General features: G+C 42.2%; 1 protein-coding gene across 1 annotated transcript in view; it reads left to right on the top strand.

Annotated features, from left to right (window-relative positions):
- The window catches only part of ZCCHC24 (zinc finger CCHC-type containing 24), a 117,439-nt gene that overhangs the window by 87,724 nt on the left and 10,361 nt on the right, over positions 1 to 19,354 (top strand). The window contains exon 3 of the mRNA XM_065638554.1: positions 11,895 to 12,059. Within this exon, the coding sequence (XP_065494626.1) occupies positions 11,895 to 12,059 (165 nt within the window). The remainder of the gene's footprint in view (positions 1 to 11,894; positions 12,060 to 19,354) is intronic.

The raw sequence follows: 19,354 nt of genomic DNA on the forward strand, positions 1-19,354 counted from the left end.
GTTAATAGTTCAAGCAAAGGGCCCATTCCAGCTAGAAGCAATGACACTCTTGCTGTGGTATTTCATCTTGGAGGAGGACAGGCCACAGCCCGCTCTGTGTGCTGGCATCCTGGGAGCTCCCACCACAGCGCTGCTTTGGGGAGGGGAGGCTGGAGGGGCTGCAAGCCGTCCTTGCCTCATTTTTGTTGCAGTGGGAAGATTTCTAAAGAGGGCCCATGCTTTATCTTTTGCCTAAAGAATTTCCTAGCTAGAAATCATTATAACAACTGTATATGTACTTGCCTTACCTTCTGCCATGTGGTTTTTGTTTACTTTTTTAATGATGTATCAGTGGACATGTCACAGGCAGTGAATGGAAAATGACATTTCTGACCACTTTAGCCGACCAGGCTGTAGGGAAAACATAAAATGTATGAAAGAGAAAACATCTGTTAAGCAGAGCTTTTAAAAAATTTGTCTCAAAAGGTGAGGTCATGGTCACCAGTGGCAGGCCCATAGCAGTCTGTGTTCAAAACCCTTATCGGAGAATTGTGTAACTCAAGATTCATGCATACTGCTCACTTTTGTCGTAACAAACATTAATTATACTCCCAGAACACGAGGCCTGCTAGTACTGCCCATACTCCAGATGAAAAAAAAATGAAGCACAGACACATCAAGTAACTTGTCCACAAACCCACAGAAAGAGGCTGTAGTCAAGCCAGAAACGGGCTTGCAGAGGCCCAGTCCAGTGCCTTAACCACAAGACCACATTCTTCTCCTTGTGATGTGCACTCTTCTGGTGGATTTTTCTTATTGCAGTTATACCTATTCTTATGCAGTGCACAGGACATGCCATGAACCAGGTCTTGAACCCTTAAGGATTTAGTGGGCAGTTGAAAGAGTTCCTGTCTCTTTCAGAGCAGAAGGAAGGAAGAAGACTGAGATCTTCTAGAAACATTCTTTCCCCTGAAACTCATCCTTACTGTCTTAACGATATTTCCTTTGCTTTCCAAGAGTTGTTTCGAAAAGATAAAACCTTTACAAGAGCAAAAGCATTTCTAATTCAGGCTAAAAGAAATCCATCGTTATGATGATTCATACACATAGAAAAGGAACAAGAAAAGAATGTATCAGTCCAGAGGGGGCAGCAAGCAAAATCAAATCAGAGTAAAACAAGCTATTTCCTGAGTGGTAACACTGCTAAAGTTGCATTTCTTGTTGTGCTGTGCAATTGCATTGAGTTAAAACATTCTCTGCTTTGCCGCCTTCTCCTCCTCCCCACCCAGTAAATTCTCAACATCCCAGTGCCATACACTCACATCTTGCCCAGCCCGCAGGGAGCAAAGTGCTCATCCTTTGGCCACCATCAGAGCCCAGGACAGAGACTACTCAGGAAACTGCATAGGAATTTGATTTGTTTCTTTAAAAATTACTTTCTTAATTAATGATATTAAAATATCTGTTGTATCAGGTTGACCTTGCTGTGGGCTACAAATTGTTAGGGTAAAAGAAAAACAGGTAATGTTTTGGGATTCTGCAGTTTCACTTGGAAACTAGGCAAAGAAACTTACGTTACTTTTAAATATATGAATGATGTCAAAGCTTCTAATTGAAAAAACACATTATTGTAATTGCCTCATTAATGTAATCTGAGTCCTACAAACCACTCTGCCTCAGTGGAGAAAGTATCTCAGCATAAAGCAGTGGTCTGTCCTGACATCCCTGGACATCAGACTGTTTCTAATGAACAAGCAAAAGTATACCAGAGGTATTCCAAAGGTAAGGTTTCTTCTTAAGGCCACTGAGGTATTAGAATCCTTCTCAAAGTACTTTCAGCAAGCATAGCCCAGCAGATACATGGCATGGAGGGAAGCCACAGAAGGTCCAGATTTACAGAAGGAGAAAGGCACCAAAAGATATGGATAGTCATACAGCAGCCACTCGAGCAGCAGAGGAGACCATCTCCCATCAGTGCCTGCAGTCCTCTTTATGTTTAGTCCATGCCCTTTCTCTGCTCCCCTCCATAAATTCACACCAACTTATATCAGGCTGCACCCAGTATAAGACTACGCTGCAGTAGTTCATGAAGAGTAAGTACTAAATATTTTGCCATTTGCCATGTCTGCAATTAAAGTTCCTATGCCCCTTTCACAAACAGATCAAGTAGTAGGGACAACACTATTATTCCGCATGTAGTTTGTTGTGGAGAAAGGTCTCAGCTAAAACATAAACCAAAAAGTAATGCAGGCTCTATGCTCACCGCATAAATTGCAAAATTCCCTGATCCGGATCCTCTTGAAAATTTGCTTTCACCGAATAGTCTCACACCCAATCTAGTATGGACAGAGTCTTCTCATGCAGTTTATTTACCTGGACACTTATTAAGGAAAGAAGTACCGCCACATGATCTATTGGAGATCTGCAGCTGTACCTCAGCAACATAATTCAGTCCAAATCTTCTCTTCAGGTAGAGACTTTGCATAGGCATAACTAAAGAAGCAGAAGGTGACATCCCACATTTAGAATGGGGCTTTAAAAGCACCTGCCACTCACTTCAATTTGGAATAAAATTACCTCCTTTGACACCTCACTGCCTTCCTGTCTGTTTTGCCTCTGGAAGGGTCTCATGACCTATGGGGGAGGCAAGGGGGCTCCCAGAGATACTCCGCTGCTTTTTCAAGGACAGAAGATCATCTTCTTTAGACTTATCAGCTCATTGCTAGAGCAGTGCCCCGGCTGTGCCACAGTAGCCCTAGGAGAAATCTGAAACCCACATGAAGCCATCTGAGTTGGACCAAATAAACAGCTCCAAAAACATGAGTCTTGACCTCAGCTTGGACAAGTTAATGCCTGATTATAGCAAGGGTGTGACCCTCACTGCTCCAAAACTCTGATTCCAAGTACTGAAAAAAATGCCAACATATTTAATATCAAGTGCTACCAGAGGAGAAGGGGGAGGGAGAGAGGAGAAAGGTATTGCCATTGTATGTTTTCAAGCAACGAATGAAGAGAGACGAAAGAGTCCACACATCAGGAAACTATTAAAATGAATACATTCCTAGTTTCTTCATAATTAATTCAGCATGGCCAATTTTGTATCAGAGAAGGAGAAAGAACTATTTCAACCACTTCCTTTTATCTCAAACTGTTTGGAATAATATGATCTTGTAACACTGAAAAGAAGTGCCTCACTGCATCCCAGCAGGCGAGTGTAATTTTAACTCTTCCACATGCCTAATTTGGTATGCAAATCCCTATTTTCTGTCTGACATACAACACTTGAATTACACAGCAAAGACCCAGGTTCACTTAGGAACTACCCACCACCGCTTTCTAGACCCACCCCCTTTTTTACTTCATATTGCATTAAACAATACATTGAAAACAGTTTTCACTACCCAATTCCCTAAGAACATTTTTCAGCATGCTTCCTTCATTTTGTGAGTTCACATTTGGTTCACATTTTGACCGTTATCTTCACATGCATAAGGACCAGAGACCTATTCTTTCCCTGTTCTTGAAATCTTAGGTTCTGGGTTAGGCCGAGTTATGCAATACTTTCAAAAGAAGATTCATTAGGCAGCTATTTATATGCTCAAGTAATTCCATTGTTTTCGAGGTCCTACGGGAACAAACACATTAAAGCTGTGATTGGCTGCAAGTCAATAGTCAGTTTGAAAGCTCTTTCACAGTCGTGCACAAGCAAAAAGTAGCACACACAGGTAAAATAAGTCCTTGAAGTACAGTCAACCAAGATAATTATTTGCATCTTTCCTTAATAGAAGATTTGAGTAGGGTTAGTCAAGCTGTGCGGCTCTGAAAGTCTACCAAACACATTAAGCACTTCATCATTGCCTGTTGCCCTGTATGTAACACATGATATAACTGAATGTATAAACATAGTGTTTGAAATTCTAAAACTTGGAAAATTCATGTAAGCATTAAAAAAAAAAAATCTGAGGTTAGAATTGTGAATGCAAGTGAAGCCTCACCTTCTATTAAGACTCCGCTAACATGCTTCATCTAGAGAGAACATGTTCCTATGCAATACACTATGCACTCAAATTTTCTTCTGTGAATAGGATTGACTGAAAGTTTTGCAAGTGTTACTTGCTTGGTATGTTATAATAGCTCTTATGAGATGGCACAGATGAAGTTCCATTATGCTACACAATCTACGTCACCATACGTAGCCCAAAATGCCACAAGAACCACAGAAATGGCAGGGAACAGCAAAAGGACCTCTCCCTACTACAAATAAAGAACTGAGGTACAGTCTGATTACACAACCTGACCAACATCAGGCAGAAAATCTGTCAGGGCTACATTCTCAGTCCAGGTGTTGGGAGTCCAACACCAGTCCTGTCAACACATTACGATTCTTCCCAAATATTTTTCTGTTACGCTCCTTAGTTGTGTCAATAACTCCACGTTTATGAAAACACCATACTATTATTTAATTAATACAGTTGTTTTCTCAGACCGTATGCTCCTGAGCTTTTACGTTTTCTATTTCTATACTAGCTGTGGAGTGATGACTAGGATTCACCAAGAAGGAAACCCACACTATCAATTTCTCAGACCAGTCAGTGTTTAGTAATTAACACATCAGATAGTAACTAATATTTGGCAATTCAGCACATATCATGGTTCAAACTGACTTAGCACAGAAATTAGTATTATATATCTTTGGCCCAAGGATGGTCCTAATAATCAGCTCAACTAGGCATTTCATAGCAGAAGAAAAGCCTTTGTTCCAAAAAGCATGGCTAGGACTCTGAAAAATCTGAAACAACAGATTTTGATTTAAATATTAGAATCTTTGCCAAGCCAGCTTCTTGGATTTCTAGACTTCGATCAGCATGTCCATGACAACCATGCCTATTACCTTAATCATCATCAGAAACCATGTGCATGTTATAAGTAGCAAATACTGCCAAATCTTGGTCTTTGTTTACTATTATGGAAATGAGATCAAAATCTTAGTCAACGTATGATACGTTGACAACAACTGATTTTTCAAAACAACCCAGAGGTACATACTCATATATTGAAATGACGAATATAGAATTGGTCTTCTGCCATTTCAAAATTTACCTATAAAAGTTCATTGACACAGCTTAATTGATATCTTTCCCAAAGAGTAATACTTGGGGAAATGAACATTTTTGTAGCAGCGGTACTAGGGTATTTGTTCGAGCAAAATAAAAAGACTAACGTTATTTTGGATTGCACAATACTACAAACTTGCACGTTTTGCTTAACGCTGTGCATCTGGAGGGTCGTGTTCCACTCTGAACACCACTCTGCTAGAAAGACACTGACTGTGTGACCAAGAAAGTAGAGGACTCTCTTTATGCTCAGTAGAGGTACATGTATGAAGATGAAACAAAAAGGAGAAATGTGTTAACGAGCAAACTTCTGTACACATGAGGCTGTGAAATGATTGTCCACATAAGGTGACAGAATATGCTACTAGCAAGAGCCCAGTATGTGGTGACCCCTGGAGTGGAAAGAGACACACAGAGGGCCTAAGCAGTCTTACCCCCTTCTAGTTCTACATTTCTTTGGGAGGCCAGGCATCAGCTCCAGTAACTCACTGTCCCCGTTTCCCCAGCCCAACACACTGGCGGTGCACAGGAAGGCCACAATACAAACACTGCCCTAGAGAAGACTGGTATGAATGTGATAGAAGGTTTCAGATCAGCAACAACATCCCATCAACTTTAACTGCAGCGAAAAATGAACTTGTTTCTATGAATGCAGCAGTTCAAATTCCTGATGCTTCCAGTGGTGATAAAAGCCATACAGTAGACACCCCAGTCAGAGGCTGAAGTAGCCTTAAGGCTTGTCACAGGCAAGGCCCCCAAGAAAATCCCAGCCCAATAAAATACTTACTGACCTCCTCTGTTAAGCTGCACGAACAAGTTTTCAAGTTTTCTTTATTTTTCAGCCATATCTTGCTCAGATGCAATTTTGTTTGTAGTAAATACTTAGTCTGGAATATCCAATACATCTAGAAACTCCATAAATCTATAGTCCAGTAAATCAAATAGAAGTTTTTATTTTTAGAGTAATGCTTCAAGTAGAGTCTGCTTTCTGACAGCTATTGTCCTTATCCTTTAACTGACCCATATCAAGCAAGACTTCTCACCATATCATCAATACACTGATTACACCAGAGACAAGAAGGCTGAAACAAAGCATTAATTTGATTTCTGTATCTCCTAGATGCTCTTCCTATATTGCATCTACTAATTAAAGATATAGCAGCAGTTCATTTAAGTACCTCAGAAGTCTCCAGCATCACACATCAGTAATACCATACACCAGCAACATGGAGTACACACAGCAAGCTAAAATAGACCAGCTATCTTAGAATTCATTTCCTAAACATATAACTTCTGCATCTGTGTATGTATTCTGTTGATACTGAGATTTAAATAAATACAAAAGTCAGGAAGGACAAATAAAAAAATTGACCAATCTAAGGATTCCCTTTTATGTGCCATTTTGGCATCACTTTTGCTGAAGACTCCCATCGGTGTACAAGTGCATCCTTATTCTCTACACAGCGCTGAGAAGGGTCAGAGGACTTCAGTGAATTTCCCAACTCTCTACAGCTTGCTGCAGAGTCAGAACTAGAGTGCCAGGACACCCAGTATACCAAATCTGTCCCAATACTTTCTTTTTCATTTTCTAATTGGACATTTTGGGTATGGTTTATCACCATCATTTCACCTCTCTCAAAACTGTGCCTGTAGAGTAAGACAAAATAAGAGGGCTAGGGTTTTTTATGCCATCTCCTAGTTGTGTTGACTTACAATTGAGAGTGCTGGAGGGCTCATATTTCAAAATACAACTCTGTCTGTCCCACTCCTGCAAACCACTTGAGAGCCGATCAATGCACCAAGCTGTTGTGTGCTATTATTGCTTTTCTGCTTTATTTGATGAAGCATCCTTCTAAGCAGACCCTTACAGAGTTCTTCGAGGAAGGGGACCCACCTGCCAGTGTCATGCTGACTTCATCTTCCCCCTGTCCTCTACGTCTTTTAGCTGTGTAACACAAACTCGGGAGAAGGTAAGGGGAAGAGAAGCATCAAATAAACCCTCTGCATTTCACTTTGAGGGAACTCGCTGCCTGTTGTTTTTTATAACGAGTCTAGTTTCAAGCAGGGCGTGGCGGGGCAGGGAGTGTTTTGGTTTTTGCTGACTCTGCAAACTGATACTTTGAGATAATTGTCCAGGGAAAGCAAAGAGTCCTTTATTATGTCCATCACTGCCAAGTGATTTGGCAGATTCCTCCATGAGATGCACAATCTGATATGTTGTGGGAGAGCTTGGCTGGCCAGTTACCACAGAAAAGCTCAACTTCAACACTTTTAAAATCTTATTGAGGCCAATTTGTGGTTTTGGCTGAAGAAAGGAGAAGGATGAAAAATAGAGGCAGCTGGGTGTCAGTGAAAGATGTAATATCAATGTCATTTTCATTGCTGTGCCACACAAAAGATACCGGCGTTGTATGTACATTGGATGTAGCTAAGGCAGGCACGTGCACTGGCTAGGTAAACCTGCAGAGGTTATGTCATTTGTCTTAGCGCTGGTCTGGAAGATCGAGGTGATATATGGCTGTCTCATGAATCAGAGGGCAAGGTCCTTTCCTTTGGCTAACTGGTAGTGGATAGGGGGCCCAGCAAGGGCTTTTGTAGAATCTGTGCTGCTTCCCAAATTTGAGGCCAGAGGGAGTCCCCATCAGCCTTGGCACTAACACCACCACTCCAGGACTGGCTTCAGTCCGTGCCCAAGGAGGGCAGGTCCTCTGGGCCACCACAGCTCCCACCCCAGGGGTGCCTTGAGGAAGGCAGGCTCTCCCTTCTGCAAACCCGCAGCTGATTTCCAAAGTCAAAGCAGCACAAAGAATCTAGATCTGGACACTGAAACGTACTTCAAGTAATGGCTAGTTTCTGGTCCTTGTAGAAAACTGTTGGGTTTTGATCATCCCCAAAGACCTACCTGCCCTGGGTGCATTTAATAATCTTCGAGTTATTTGTTGGAGAGCCAAACTGTAACATAGCAGGAAAAATAACGGGAGCTTTGGTTTTTACCAAGTAAGACTGTCAAATCAGCATTTAAAGCACAAAATTGTCAACTCCCAGACAAAAAGAGAGATGAAAATGTAAAAACCTTGTCCGTGTTATGGTCTGTAACCTAGTTTGAATGTTATTTCAAACATGGTGAGAAAGAGGTTCCACCAAGCTTTTGCAGCCAACGATAGAAACTGGGCCAAAGACTACCTGAGCCTAAAGGCAACAGGACAACTTATGTTTATGTGTAAAACCAAGATATTTTGCAACTATGAAAGGGGGCATAACTCTTCTAGGTTAATTTAGAACATAAACAAATCCCTATCTCAGAAAGCGTAAGAAAAGATGATGCTCAGTGAGGTAATTGTAGGACCTAAACACCAACCAAGGTTTACTATTAAACACCCTTCAAATCGAGTCAGGATGAGGAGGGAATAGAAGGTTAATGGCTTAAAAAGGTAAATCCTACATTTTATAAAATAAAGAGTCTTTAGGTCAATACCAAAAGACAAAATATGTCTTCTTGCTCTTTTTTGGCACTTAGTTAAGAAAAACCTTTGGTGAAAACAGTTCCTGCCTTGCAGCTGGATGAGCACTGAGACACCTCTGTCGCAGAGCGACTGGGTGCTTAGGTTGGGCCGGCAGCTTCTGTGCCAAGGAGCAGCCTGCTTCTTGGAAATGTTTATGCAATTCAACTCTGCTGCTGCTGAAGCCACAGGCGCACACACACCACACCGCCCCCCCCCCCAAAAAAAAAAAAAAAAAAAAAAAAATCACACAGCCTCAGACCTCTCAGGCCATTAGTGTATCTCACTCAGGTTTTGCCTTCCACCAAAACCTGTCAAATTTCTGTTTTGTTTGGACATGAAGGGTGGAGGGAGTTGGAGAGTTGCCTTCACTGCTGTCAGTGCTTCCTAATGATGTTTCTCACTAGAGAAAATGAGCTTGTTTGTTTGAGAATCCAAATTCCCTGTGGGGCACAGTTTGGGAAACTGAAGATATGGGCAGGAAAATAATATCTGTTAGGGCAAAGTATAAACATCCATAAAGCAGAATAGCGAAACACCTACAGAGAATGTTGTAGCTTTGCCAGCAAACTAATTAAAGTCACTGACTGAGTAGGGAGCTGTGACAGCCGAAAAGTTAAAATAAAAATAAATCAGAAGTTTAGTCTAGCAATTATGACAGGAAATTACTGCTGGAGTCAAGGCTCCTACGTTCTTTTCCTGGTTCTGCTTCCGATTTACTGAGCAAGGTGAAGAAGCCAAGTTTTGAAAGTAGCTTCTAATTTGGAAAACTTCCATTTCTGATGCCCAGCTGTACACACAGAGGACTTCACTGACTATCTTCCTTAGTACCCTTCCATGCATCTGTGAGGGCAAAACATTTTGGGGCATTGGCACCTCTGAAGTCAGCTACCTGAGCTGGAGAAACCTGCAGTTATCAGCCCGCTCAGAGTGGCTGTCTCTGCAAGTGTCCCTTGTCTGCGAATTGTGGCGCAACATACTGCTGTGGGAGTCTGATGTTTAAATGCTCTTTATGGCTGGCGTAACATACTGCAGTGGGAGTGTTATGTTTAAATACTGTTTGTAAACATTTACAAGACTTCTCAGACACACTCAATCTCCAAAGTCAGTGCTATTACTTTTGGAAATAACACATTCAGTGACCTGCATGCTTTCTCGAAGGACTGCTTCTTAGGAGGGGCCATGAAGCTGCATTTCCAGGTCTGACTGCAGGAGGGGTTTAAGTAGAGCGTAACCAAACCTGAGAATCAGAAATAACTTGTCTTATGTTCAATAACATAGCCCCAGTTGAAGCTACAAATAAAGCAATTTGTGACACCTCAGGAGGAGGGGAAACATCTCTCAATCATGGGAGCTCTCTGTACACAGGCTTCCTATTCAATTCCTAAATGAAGATAGCATGTCGCTCCTTCTTACACTGACTTGAGTTCTGCTACAGATTCCTCAGATGCAAAGCCAAATTAAGTGTCCAGAATAAGAATGTCTCCATAAATTTACATTTTCCTGCCCTACATTCAACTACAATCTCCCATCCTTATCAAGGGACACCACGGATCAGAGGATTACACTCTGGGTGCCTGCCAGCACTCATCTACTCATGAGAGTCCAAGTGTTTCTCATTATGCCAATGAACTTTTTTTTTGCCTTCTAAGCAATACTTCTGTAAATATGCGCGTCCTAGTGTCAGCTTCGTCTTTGCTACAAGCCAGAATATTTACATTGGCTTGTCAGATTGAGTGTCACAAAGCAAATTATTATAGATGTTTGCCTGTTTGTGATGGATGTTGCTCCTGCATCTGACCTATTAAAGAAGAGCATTGCTATGCTAAGAGAATGTTTTTTCCTGATGCTACAGAGAAAAAAAAAAAAAGTCCAGAATAGGTTTGAGGTCCTCCTGCTCCTCTTCCACCTGCCAGCATGCAGGGTGAAGTGCACTCAATGTTCCGCTCCCACTTGCTCCCAAGTGCGACCCTGGAGGTAACACAGCGTACACCATCTCTATCAGCCATGGGAGTTCAAGTGCCAGAGCTCCTGCCAAGCTCGGGTCTTCTGCCAGCCACCTGCTTTTTCAGCCCTTGTTTTCACATAGAACGCAATTTGGACCTCTATACTGAGAAATCGTACAAGCTCCCAAAACAAAAACAAACGTTTTCCCAGCATGATGGGTCATTTAACTTTTGTAAACTTCAGCTGGGAACCTTGGGAAAAAAAAAAAAAAAAAAAAAGCCGCAGAGGCATGACATAAATAAATGACAAAGAATCCTTTGATAGGTGATCATACCATTCTGCCACTATACAGGCAAAATATCTCCCTCTAGGCAACAATAAACAAAATACAGCGAACACATGGACAATATTTCAACACCTGCTTGAGACTCTGGGAAAATGGCTTCATCTTTACAGCTATCTTCAGAACAGCTGTATGCAATACTCACATCTTCACCTTAACATATTAGCATATTATGCATTCTACTTTTGTTAAGTACGACACACAGTTTTAGTAAGTGTATTTAGAAAAAATAAAACCAGTATTTGCATAAGGTCATTACCTACTCTATTAGCTTCCTTAGATAAAAAGGCTTTCTTTAGGGAACATTTAACATTTAGACAGCACATCAGCCCATTATATTTGGCAATCTATTCCTATTTCCTTCAAAATGTAGAAATTGTTGAAACGTTGTTACCAAGAGCACCAAAAAACCCCAAACAAAATAAAGAAGGTCATGAAATTAATGATTTCCACTAATCAAAAACATGTCTTCCTGTCATGCTTAACCCCATTTTTCACTCTCATGTATATAGCAATGCAGATCCATATACTAATGAATTCCTAATATCTCGTCATTTAAAGGTTGTGCAAAGCTAACTTATAAAAAGCTGTCTTAATAGTAGGTTCTACTGGGGAATAGGCAAGGATCTAGTGAAGAAATATAGTCCTTCACTACAAAGCTACTTCTCAAGATGCTGTATCTAATGCTAGCAATACATCCTCAAGAGAGACGATCTTATATAATGAAATGGCTATCAAAACTATTCACTGCAAAAAGCACACAGGCATATGTTTCAATACTATGTTCAGTGTCGCAAGTGTTACATCTTTTGCATACTTCTCACAGAAGTAACTCCCAGAACAGTTAAACTTGAACTTCAACATATGAACTCTTCATTAAGGGGTTATGACCTTCATGTCTGTCTCCAGTATCTTTTGCGCAAAATTTCCTAATTAAAAAACCCCATACTTTCCTACCACTCCCCCAGACCCCTTTCTGGTCATTCATTGCTACTTCCCTTTGTTTTGTAGGCTCGCCCAAAAGGAGAAGGCCTGACTCCATACCAGGGCAAGAAACGCTGCTTCGGTGAATATAAGTGCCCTAAATGCAAGAGAAAATGGATGAGTGGAAACTCCTGGGCTAACATGGGACAAGAATGTATCAAGTGCCACATTAATGTTTATCCTCACAAACAGGTAGGAGAAGTGCAGACCTGCTAGCATACAGGCTTAGAACTAGGAGTGCTCCTGCCTTTGTAAACCGTGGGTAAGGCTTAAACAGGACTCGACACGGATTACAAGAGGCCACAAAAAATTGTTCCCTAGATGAGCTGCTGTTCTCGGTCCTGGGAATCTGAACTGGTATCAGAGTTGCAAAGTTTGAACGTCCTATCTTTCAGTAAAAATATCTGCAAACCAGAATCTTTTCCTGCTGTCACAGAGGCACCCCAAAATAAGTTTAGGCAGACAACAAGGTCCAAACCAAACTTCATTCTAGCTGGAAAAGTACCGCCAATAAACCAATTAGAAACGGGGTTTATACAATTAGTTAGCACTCCAATAACATAAGATACAGGTTCGGATATCAGGTTAGGAGATTATTCGGGGTGCAGCAAAATAAGAATAATGAGGATCCACAGCGCGCATACACGCACTCGCAAGAAAACAAACCAGAGCCCTCTCTGCTCCGTTTTGCCCATAAGAGATAAACACTAGCCTACTGTGGCCAGGACTCTACACTTGTCTGTCCCAGACAAGGCCTTATTAAAGCATATATCCAGTCATTTATCACTCACCCACACGCGGAGGTGAGGCGCTCCCCATCCCGGGAGGTTACCTCAGAGGCCGCTCCGTCTGAGGGGAGGGACTCCGGCAGCACGGCAGACCCGCAGCTCTGAGGAGACCACACAAAGGGGGTCTCTGGCAGGAAACTCATTTATAGGCTGATCAGGTCTGGCTGTGGGCATTCCAGAAGCTTCTGGGCTGTGGTCATGCTTGGCCCCTCCTCTGCTGACGACCCTGCCCACCCACTCTGGGTCTCCACAAAGAGCCATCAGGTGCCCATTGAAGGCCCCAGTTCTGAGAGGGGCATGGGCAGCTGCCACACCAGTTCCCAGGGTGCGGAGGGGAAGTGCAACTGCCACAGCTGCCTTTATTACAGAAACAGGCTGTGGGGCCTTGTAATCTAAGATTAAAACAAGTTCAGGAGTAGCAATGGGCCTCCCAGTCCTTCTGATTCTCTTAATATTTACACCAATTTAACGTTTCATTCCACTGGCGTCAGTGAAGTTATTTCACCGGTGCAGTACTTTTTTCACCTGTTGAAATAAGATTGGATTTGGCCAAGAGGCTATGTCTATTTATAAAGATAAGTGATAAAAGAGAACAATACTAAAATGACTCCTGCCTACAGAATTCCTTGGTTAATGACAGTAAACCAAGACAACCTGGTTAAAGAGTGATTTCTCTGTTTCCATAATACCAAGTGATGCCCAAGCAAAGAACTTTGAGAGAAAGTCTATTACTAAGCCGAAAGGGTTGAATCTGAGCAGTAGCTCTGCTCGGAAAGCTGTGTCTGCCATCCTGTCAGCCGTAGCTCACAGGGCGCACACAGCCTTCCTTCCTGCTCCCTGCAGCCTGCCCTCGCGCCCATCCCTTGAAGTAATTTCCTGCATTTCCAGCTCACGATGGGAAAACTGACTGTGAGTTCCTGCTTGTACCCCACCAGCATTGGTCACAAACAGTCAACCAGTTCAGCAGTCTTTAGAGGGAGACAGACGGACCATCCGCATGAGCTCATACCCCTTTTGTTTCGCTGACAAACCAGACCACAGACTGGCTGTCAAAGCTGTATTTTCATGCAGAAAGTCACTTTTGACAACCCCATGAAAAATAAATTTGGCCATAACAGAAAAGTTTGAGGGGCATATTGCAGAAAATGGTTGTGGATGGAAAAGGTAAGAATTATTTTAGAAGAGTTTGGGAGGTGTGATTTGCCTCAGGTGTAATTCATCCTAGCTGAATCTCAGTAGTAAATAGAGCTCTGCATGAGTCAGGTTGCCTGCTGCCCACTCAGATACTGCTCAAACCATAGACAGATCATTTGGGTGTACTTGCAATAGGTGCAAAGGAAGTTCCATCAAGAGCCTTAGGTGCCTCATTAGTTACTCAAGTGCTTGCAAAATTGCTATAAACACTCTGCTCTTTCCATGGGCTCATAAGGAACACGTCATACCATTTCATGAGGGTGTCAGGAAAAAAAAAAATCCTAAATGAGGATACTGTGACTTTATTATCATGAAAAGACAGAGGAATATTGAAATGTATTGCAATAGACAAGAAGAGGAGATACAAATAAGTTTATTAAGCTTTATCACACCCAGGAATATCCAATCAGCTATATTTCCTCCTCTTGCACGCATATGCATATTCATCTAATTCTAAAGGCAAGACTTGGCTCAGTCTCTACAGCAACATTGCATTCCAATATGCAGCCCAAAATACTGATTTATAATTACTAGTACCTTGAAGCAATACGAACCGCAGTTAAAATGTGGTGCTTGAAGCTTGCCATGCTTGTGGCAGAAGCCTTGGTTTAAACCTGACTGTGAGATTATCATCCCTTCTTTCTATCACAGGAATTTTTGTACTTTACAATGAACTTGTACAATTCCCTGGCTGAGACAGTGAATATCTTTGTTGGCCAGTTGAGATGATGTGATCTGTTCCCCTTTCTCTGGGCTAATGCCACTCTGATTCCAAACCTGAAAACAAGATGTCGTCTTTAGAATCAGCAGTCTAATCTCCCTGACAAAACCGTGTCTGGAAACTATATTGCAAGAAAATTCAAGGACTTTTTCGCTAAAGTACATGAGACAATCTCAAAGCTTCCAAGGTCTCTGGTTCCTTGCCCCTGTTTAGGCAGCTTGTGTAGACTAAGAACCAAAATCCAGGCTGAGCAATGGAGTCATTCACCACATGCATGGAAGTACAGTTTTGAGGGTGAGAGAAATTACAAGACCACTGATTTACAATACAAGTTTATAAGTATTTACTTTGTTCTTCTAAATTCTTTTCATCATTTATGTTGCTGTTCAAAGGGTTACAAGAAATTGCTCAAAAGGTATCCCATCCACAGTACACAAGAGGCATAGACTTGGGAATATGTATATTTTGTAGTAAAGAAGGTTTGCAAGTAGTCCCTTGGGCAGAATTGCCCCTCATAGCAGGGCTAGAGGAGTCTAATCTGCACAGTAGTACTAACATCAAGGACATGCTGTGGAAAGGTTAAGGTCTACAGTGCTTCTGTAACCTGTGCTTGCCTTGGAGCCACATACGTGGTGTTCTCCAGGGAAGAATCACAGCATGTGCGGTGCAGGTTTCCATCACTGTTTCCACGTCATTCCCTCAGGACACCATAACTCAGGATGTAGAAGAGCATTACCCTTCTTATCTATCCGTATGTTCATGTCCCACCAGTAGGTATTGCAGCTATTTGATGTCTTCAAGACAAGAGTGCATTTCAACCAGGCTTCCAGATAGAAATACTTTGCAGCTGGTCACTAGTTCTCCTTCCTAAAATTTGAACTGACAGCCTCCTCTGTTAGCTTCTATTTCTCAGTGTTACTATCATCCTTCTTTCTATACTTTTTCATTCTTCCAGAGGTGCCCTGTGCTGCCTCTGATTAAACCTATGAGCAATAGCCAGACAGTAAAGAAAACGGCACCAGTTCATGCACAGAGCCAGCAGCAAAGGAGAGCTAACTTGGGCTGCATGAGGTCAGCACTGCTTCTTGACAGAGCCTAGTGTTTGCTCACCCATACATGTTTTTCGTCCAAGCATCCAGCTCCACACCAGACTCTCTCTAAACATTGATCAACATTTATCTGTGTGGTGTTATTCTGCCCCAGTTTGGAAAATATGCTCTACCCAGTCACCAATACTCTTACACTAACAACTATATTTCGTAAAAGCACAGTGAAAAATATTTAATTAAAAGTTAAATATTTCTAGTTTGAGAGTTAAAGCACAAAAAATCTTATTGTGCACATAACATTCTTTTAGTAGTTTTCTTAATTAGCACTGTGAGCACCACCTTAGCTTTTTCTGTATATAATTCCTATTTATTCTTTAGATTTTGATTACTTTGTTGGCAACTATAATAGGAGAGTCCTCGTTCATGTTTAAGCTCCTATGCACTTCTGTAAGTTTCTAGCAACCACTTTTTTCCCTCCTCAGTGCATTAGTGTATGTCCTCAGCGAGTTATGTGCTCCTATTGCCTTCATTATATGGGATTAGAGTATTTTCACTCTCATCTGAATCTTCCATTGAACAGTTTTTCCAACTTAATTTGTCTAGGAGAAGATGCTGCCTCTTACTAGAAGCCATGTTTCTCTTGTGCCATTTTAAGTCCATTCAAAATGAAGAAATCAATATTGTTTTATAGTATCTACTCTTCCACTGCAAAGTCACCACACTGTGTGATGTGATCATAGTACAGGTAATCCATAAGTGGATTATTTTTGAATTTAAAAAAACGCCAATGAATCGGCCATACAGAAGTTCAACTTCCATTCAAGCCCAGACACTATTTAGCTCTAGTAAAATAAATTATCACAGAATCACAGAATGGCTGGGGTTGGAAGGGACCTCTGGACATCATTTAGTCCAACCCACCTGCTAAAGCAGGTTCACCCAGAGCAGATCACACAGGAATGTGCTCAGGCAGGTTTTGAATGTCTCCAGAGAAGGAGACTCCACAACCTCTCTGGGCAGCCTGTTCCAAGGCTCTGGCACGCTCAAAGTAAAGAAGTTTCTCCTCATGTTTAGATGGAACCTCCTATCCTTCAGTCTGTGCCCCTTGCTCCTCATCCTGTCGTTGAGCACCACTAAAGAGTCTTATTTCTGCTTCAAAGCAATTTTGTAAATATTTCTTCTCTGCAATGTGTTGGAAATTCATTATCTCCTTTTCTTACTCTTTGCCCTACTGTTTGGTAAACATATCATTGCGGCCTAATAGGTGAAAAGTTATCTCAAACGTTATTTTAAAAAATAATGGTCATTTTATCACCAGATGCAAATCACTGTTGGATCCTCAACAAAAGCCTCCAAAACTACAGAAATTACTTAACTGCAAGCAACTTGGACCATGTCTGAAGCCACTCAGGTGCCACCTTTCCCTGGTGAGGGCATATTATAGAAGTCTCCATTCACAATAGTGCATACAGAATGAAAACTCATACCAGATCACACCATACTTCCCTATTCCACATGTGATCCTGGGCAGCAGAGGACACTTAAAGGAAGGTGTGGATATAGGACAAGACACAGGAGCCACCTCTGAGGATACTTTTCCATCCTCTGGTATTGCCAAGTATCTCCATTCCCCCAGTTTCTCACCAAAGAGAACAGCCTCTGTGGAGCCTATTCAATAGCTGAAATACAACCACATGGGCCACCATGCTTTGCTACATCATCCTGAATATTTGAGATTTTGTCCAATTTAGGAGAAAAAAAAATGAAGTCCTTATATTCAGGTTTGCCTGACATTGCAGTGAATTAGGAGCTTATTCTCAATACTTGGGCTTGCCCTTTTCTCCAGTCCTCATCTCCATCTTTCTTTCATCTTCCCTGGTTACTTTCCTCAATCTATGGACTTTTGAGTCCAGTAGAGCTTGTCCACATTGTCGCACAAGGGATGGTTCGTGCCAGAGTACTCCCATCTAACTGGCTCAGGCAATACTATCAGAGTACTGAAGATAATAATCTCCGCTCTGGAGTGCTCTGGGGGAGCTGTTGAAGCACGTGCTGGTTCTGTAAATGGCCTGTACAGCTATGCTCAAATTTTGATTTCCTATGCATACCTTTCATTAGTGAGTCCCTGGAGAGGAGAGCAGCCACACTTCCCTGCCACCTGCTCTCTGTTTCCGAAGGCTCGTTTCACTCCAGGAAACGATCCTGTGCCAATTCCCCACAAGGAATGTCTCAGTTCAGCCCTGTGCTCTCACTCCATATTCCCTATCTGTTAGAAGGAGCTTTTAATCTCTCTGGAGCAGGAAAAGTCTTCTCAGCAATTTTACAGCTGTGTATATAATTCAGAGTGCTCTATAAATACAGCTCTAAACCTCTGCATTTAAGAGAGATGGGTGGAGCACATATTACAATAAGTAACGCAAGATCCTGATAGCAGGGCTGCTGCCATTCATTCCCCATCTCATCCACAGAGAGGGGAATCAGGTGGCTCATGCACCTGACCTGTAAAACTGCTCCTTGTCCCAAGGGAGCTCTGTATGCATTTTTGGTTTCGTGGCCAAATGATGCCACTGTGTTCCTCCTTTTGGGTTTCCACCACGTCCCTCAAACAGTAAACCTCCCCGTGGGAGTGCTTGCAGGAATCCACAGGGCACGGGGCAAAATTTGAAGGCCAGTTGAGCTCAACCCTTATTGAGGAACAGGAGACCAAAGAACTACCCCGATAAAGTTGCTCTATGGCTGTTCCAAAAGCCATTTCCTGGGTAGTTACTTTAGCTACTCAGATGGGACTTAAACCTACCTCTTATTCTTCCAAGGAATTTGGATTTTGTAGTTGTTTATGCTCCTTCTTACCCTGCTCCAGCAATGGAGCTAGTCCTTGCAGCCATTCACCGGCATTCTTGGCACTATAACAGCCCAGACGTCAAGCTTTGAATTCTCATTTTCCTCCCCTGTCTGCTATAGCAGCAACATCTGCGCCTGTGGTTGCTTCCTGGCTGGCCACTTATCAAGGCTTCTCCTCTGACTTTGTGGCTAACTCCAGTGCTGTTTGTGATGACAGCTGTCACACCAGTGCAGAACCAGCCATCTGGTGACCAACTTGTCCTCTTGGACACTATTTTTTTCCATCTGTCAGGAATTTACCGCTGGATGGGAAATAATTTGGTATGTAAATATGTTCTTCACGATATCCGAGCTATTACTTCCATGGGCAATGCAATGGCCCCATCACAATTCCCGTACCTGGGTGCAGCCACAGCCACCTCTCTTCTCTCAGTATGGGCAGAGATGGGTCTGATCACTCAAGCCCAATAAACTTCTCAACACTTACAGGCATACAATTTTTTGACACTTCAGATTTAATAAACCCTCCCTAGCATGCCCATACTTGCATGCTTCAGCAGTAGGAATACAGGTCACCCCAGACTGCTCCTTCTGTAAATTCTAAAAAGAGATTTTCACCATTAGCCATGTAGTTATCATTCATTCCTAGCTGGCCTGTCCCAGTGGCATGCTGCTGACAGAGGATCCTTGCTCTCTCTAAGCATCATGCCTCTGATCTGCAGCATTCCTGTCACTCTCTCTTGGGTCCAGAGCAACTACTGAGGACCTTGTCAACATCCCTGTTCCCTTAGGCAGACAGAAAAGCAGAGGGTCTGCTGTTCAAGAATGCACATTGCATTTCATTCTTTATCCCCAGTGCACACTTTTTATTGAACTAAAAATTTACAAATCCAC

The sequence above is a fragment of the Caloenas nicobarica genome, chromosome 7, assembly GCF_036013445.1.
Source record: "Caloenas nicobarica isolate bCalNic1 chromosome 7, bCalNic1.hap1, whole genome shotgun sequence".
Lineage (NCBI taxonomy): Eukaryota > Metazoa > Chordata > Aves > Columbiformes > Columbidae > Caloenas > Caloenas nicobarica.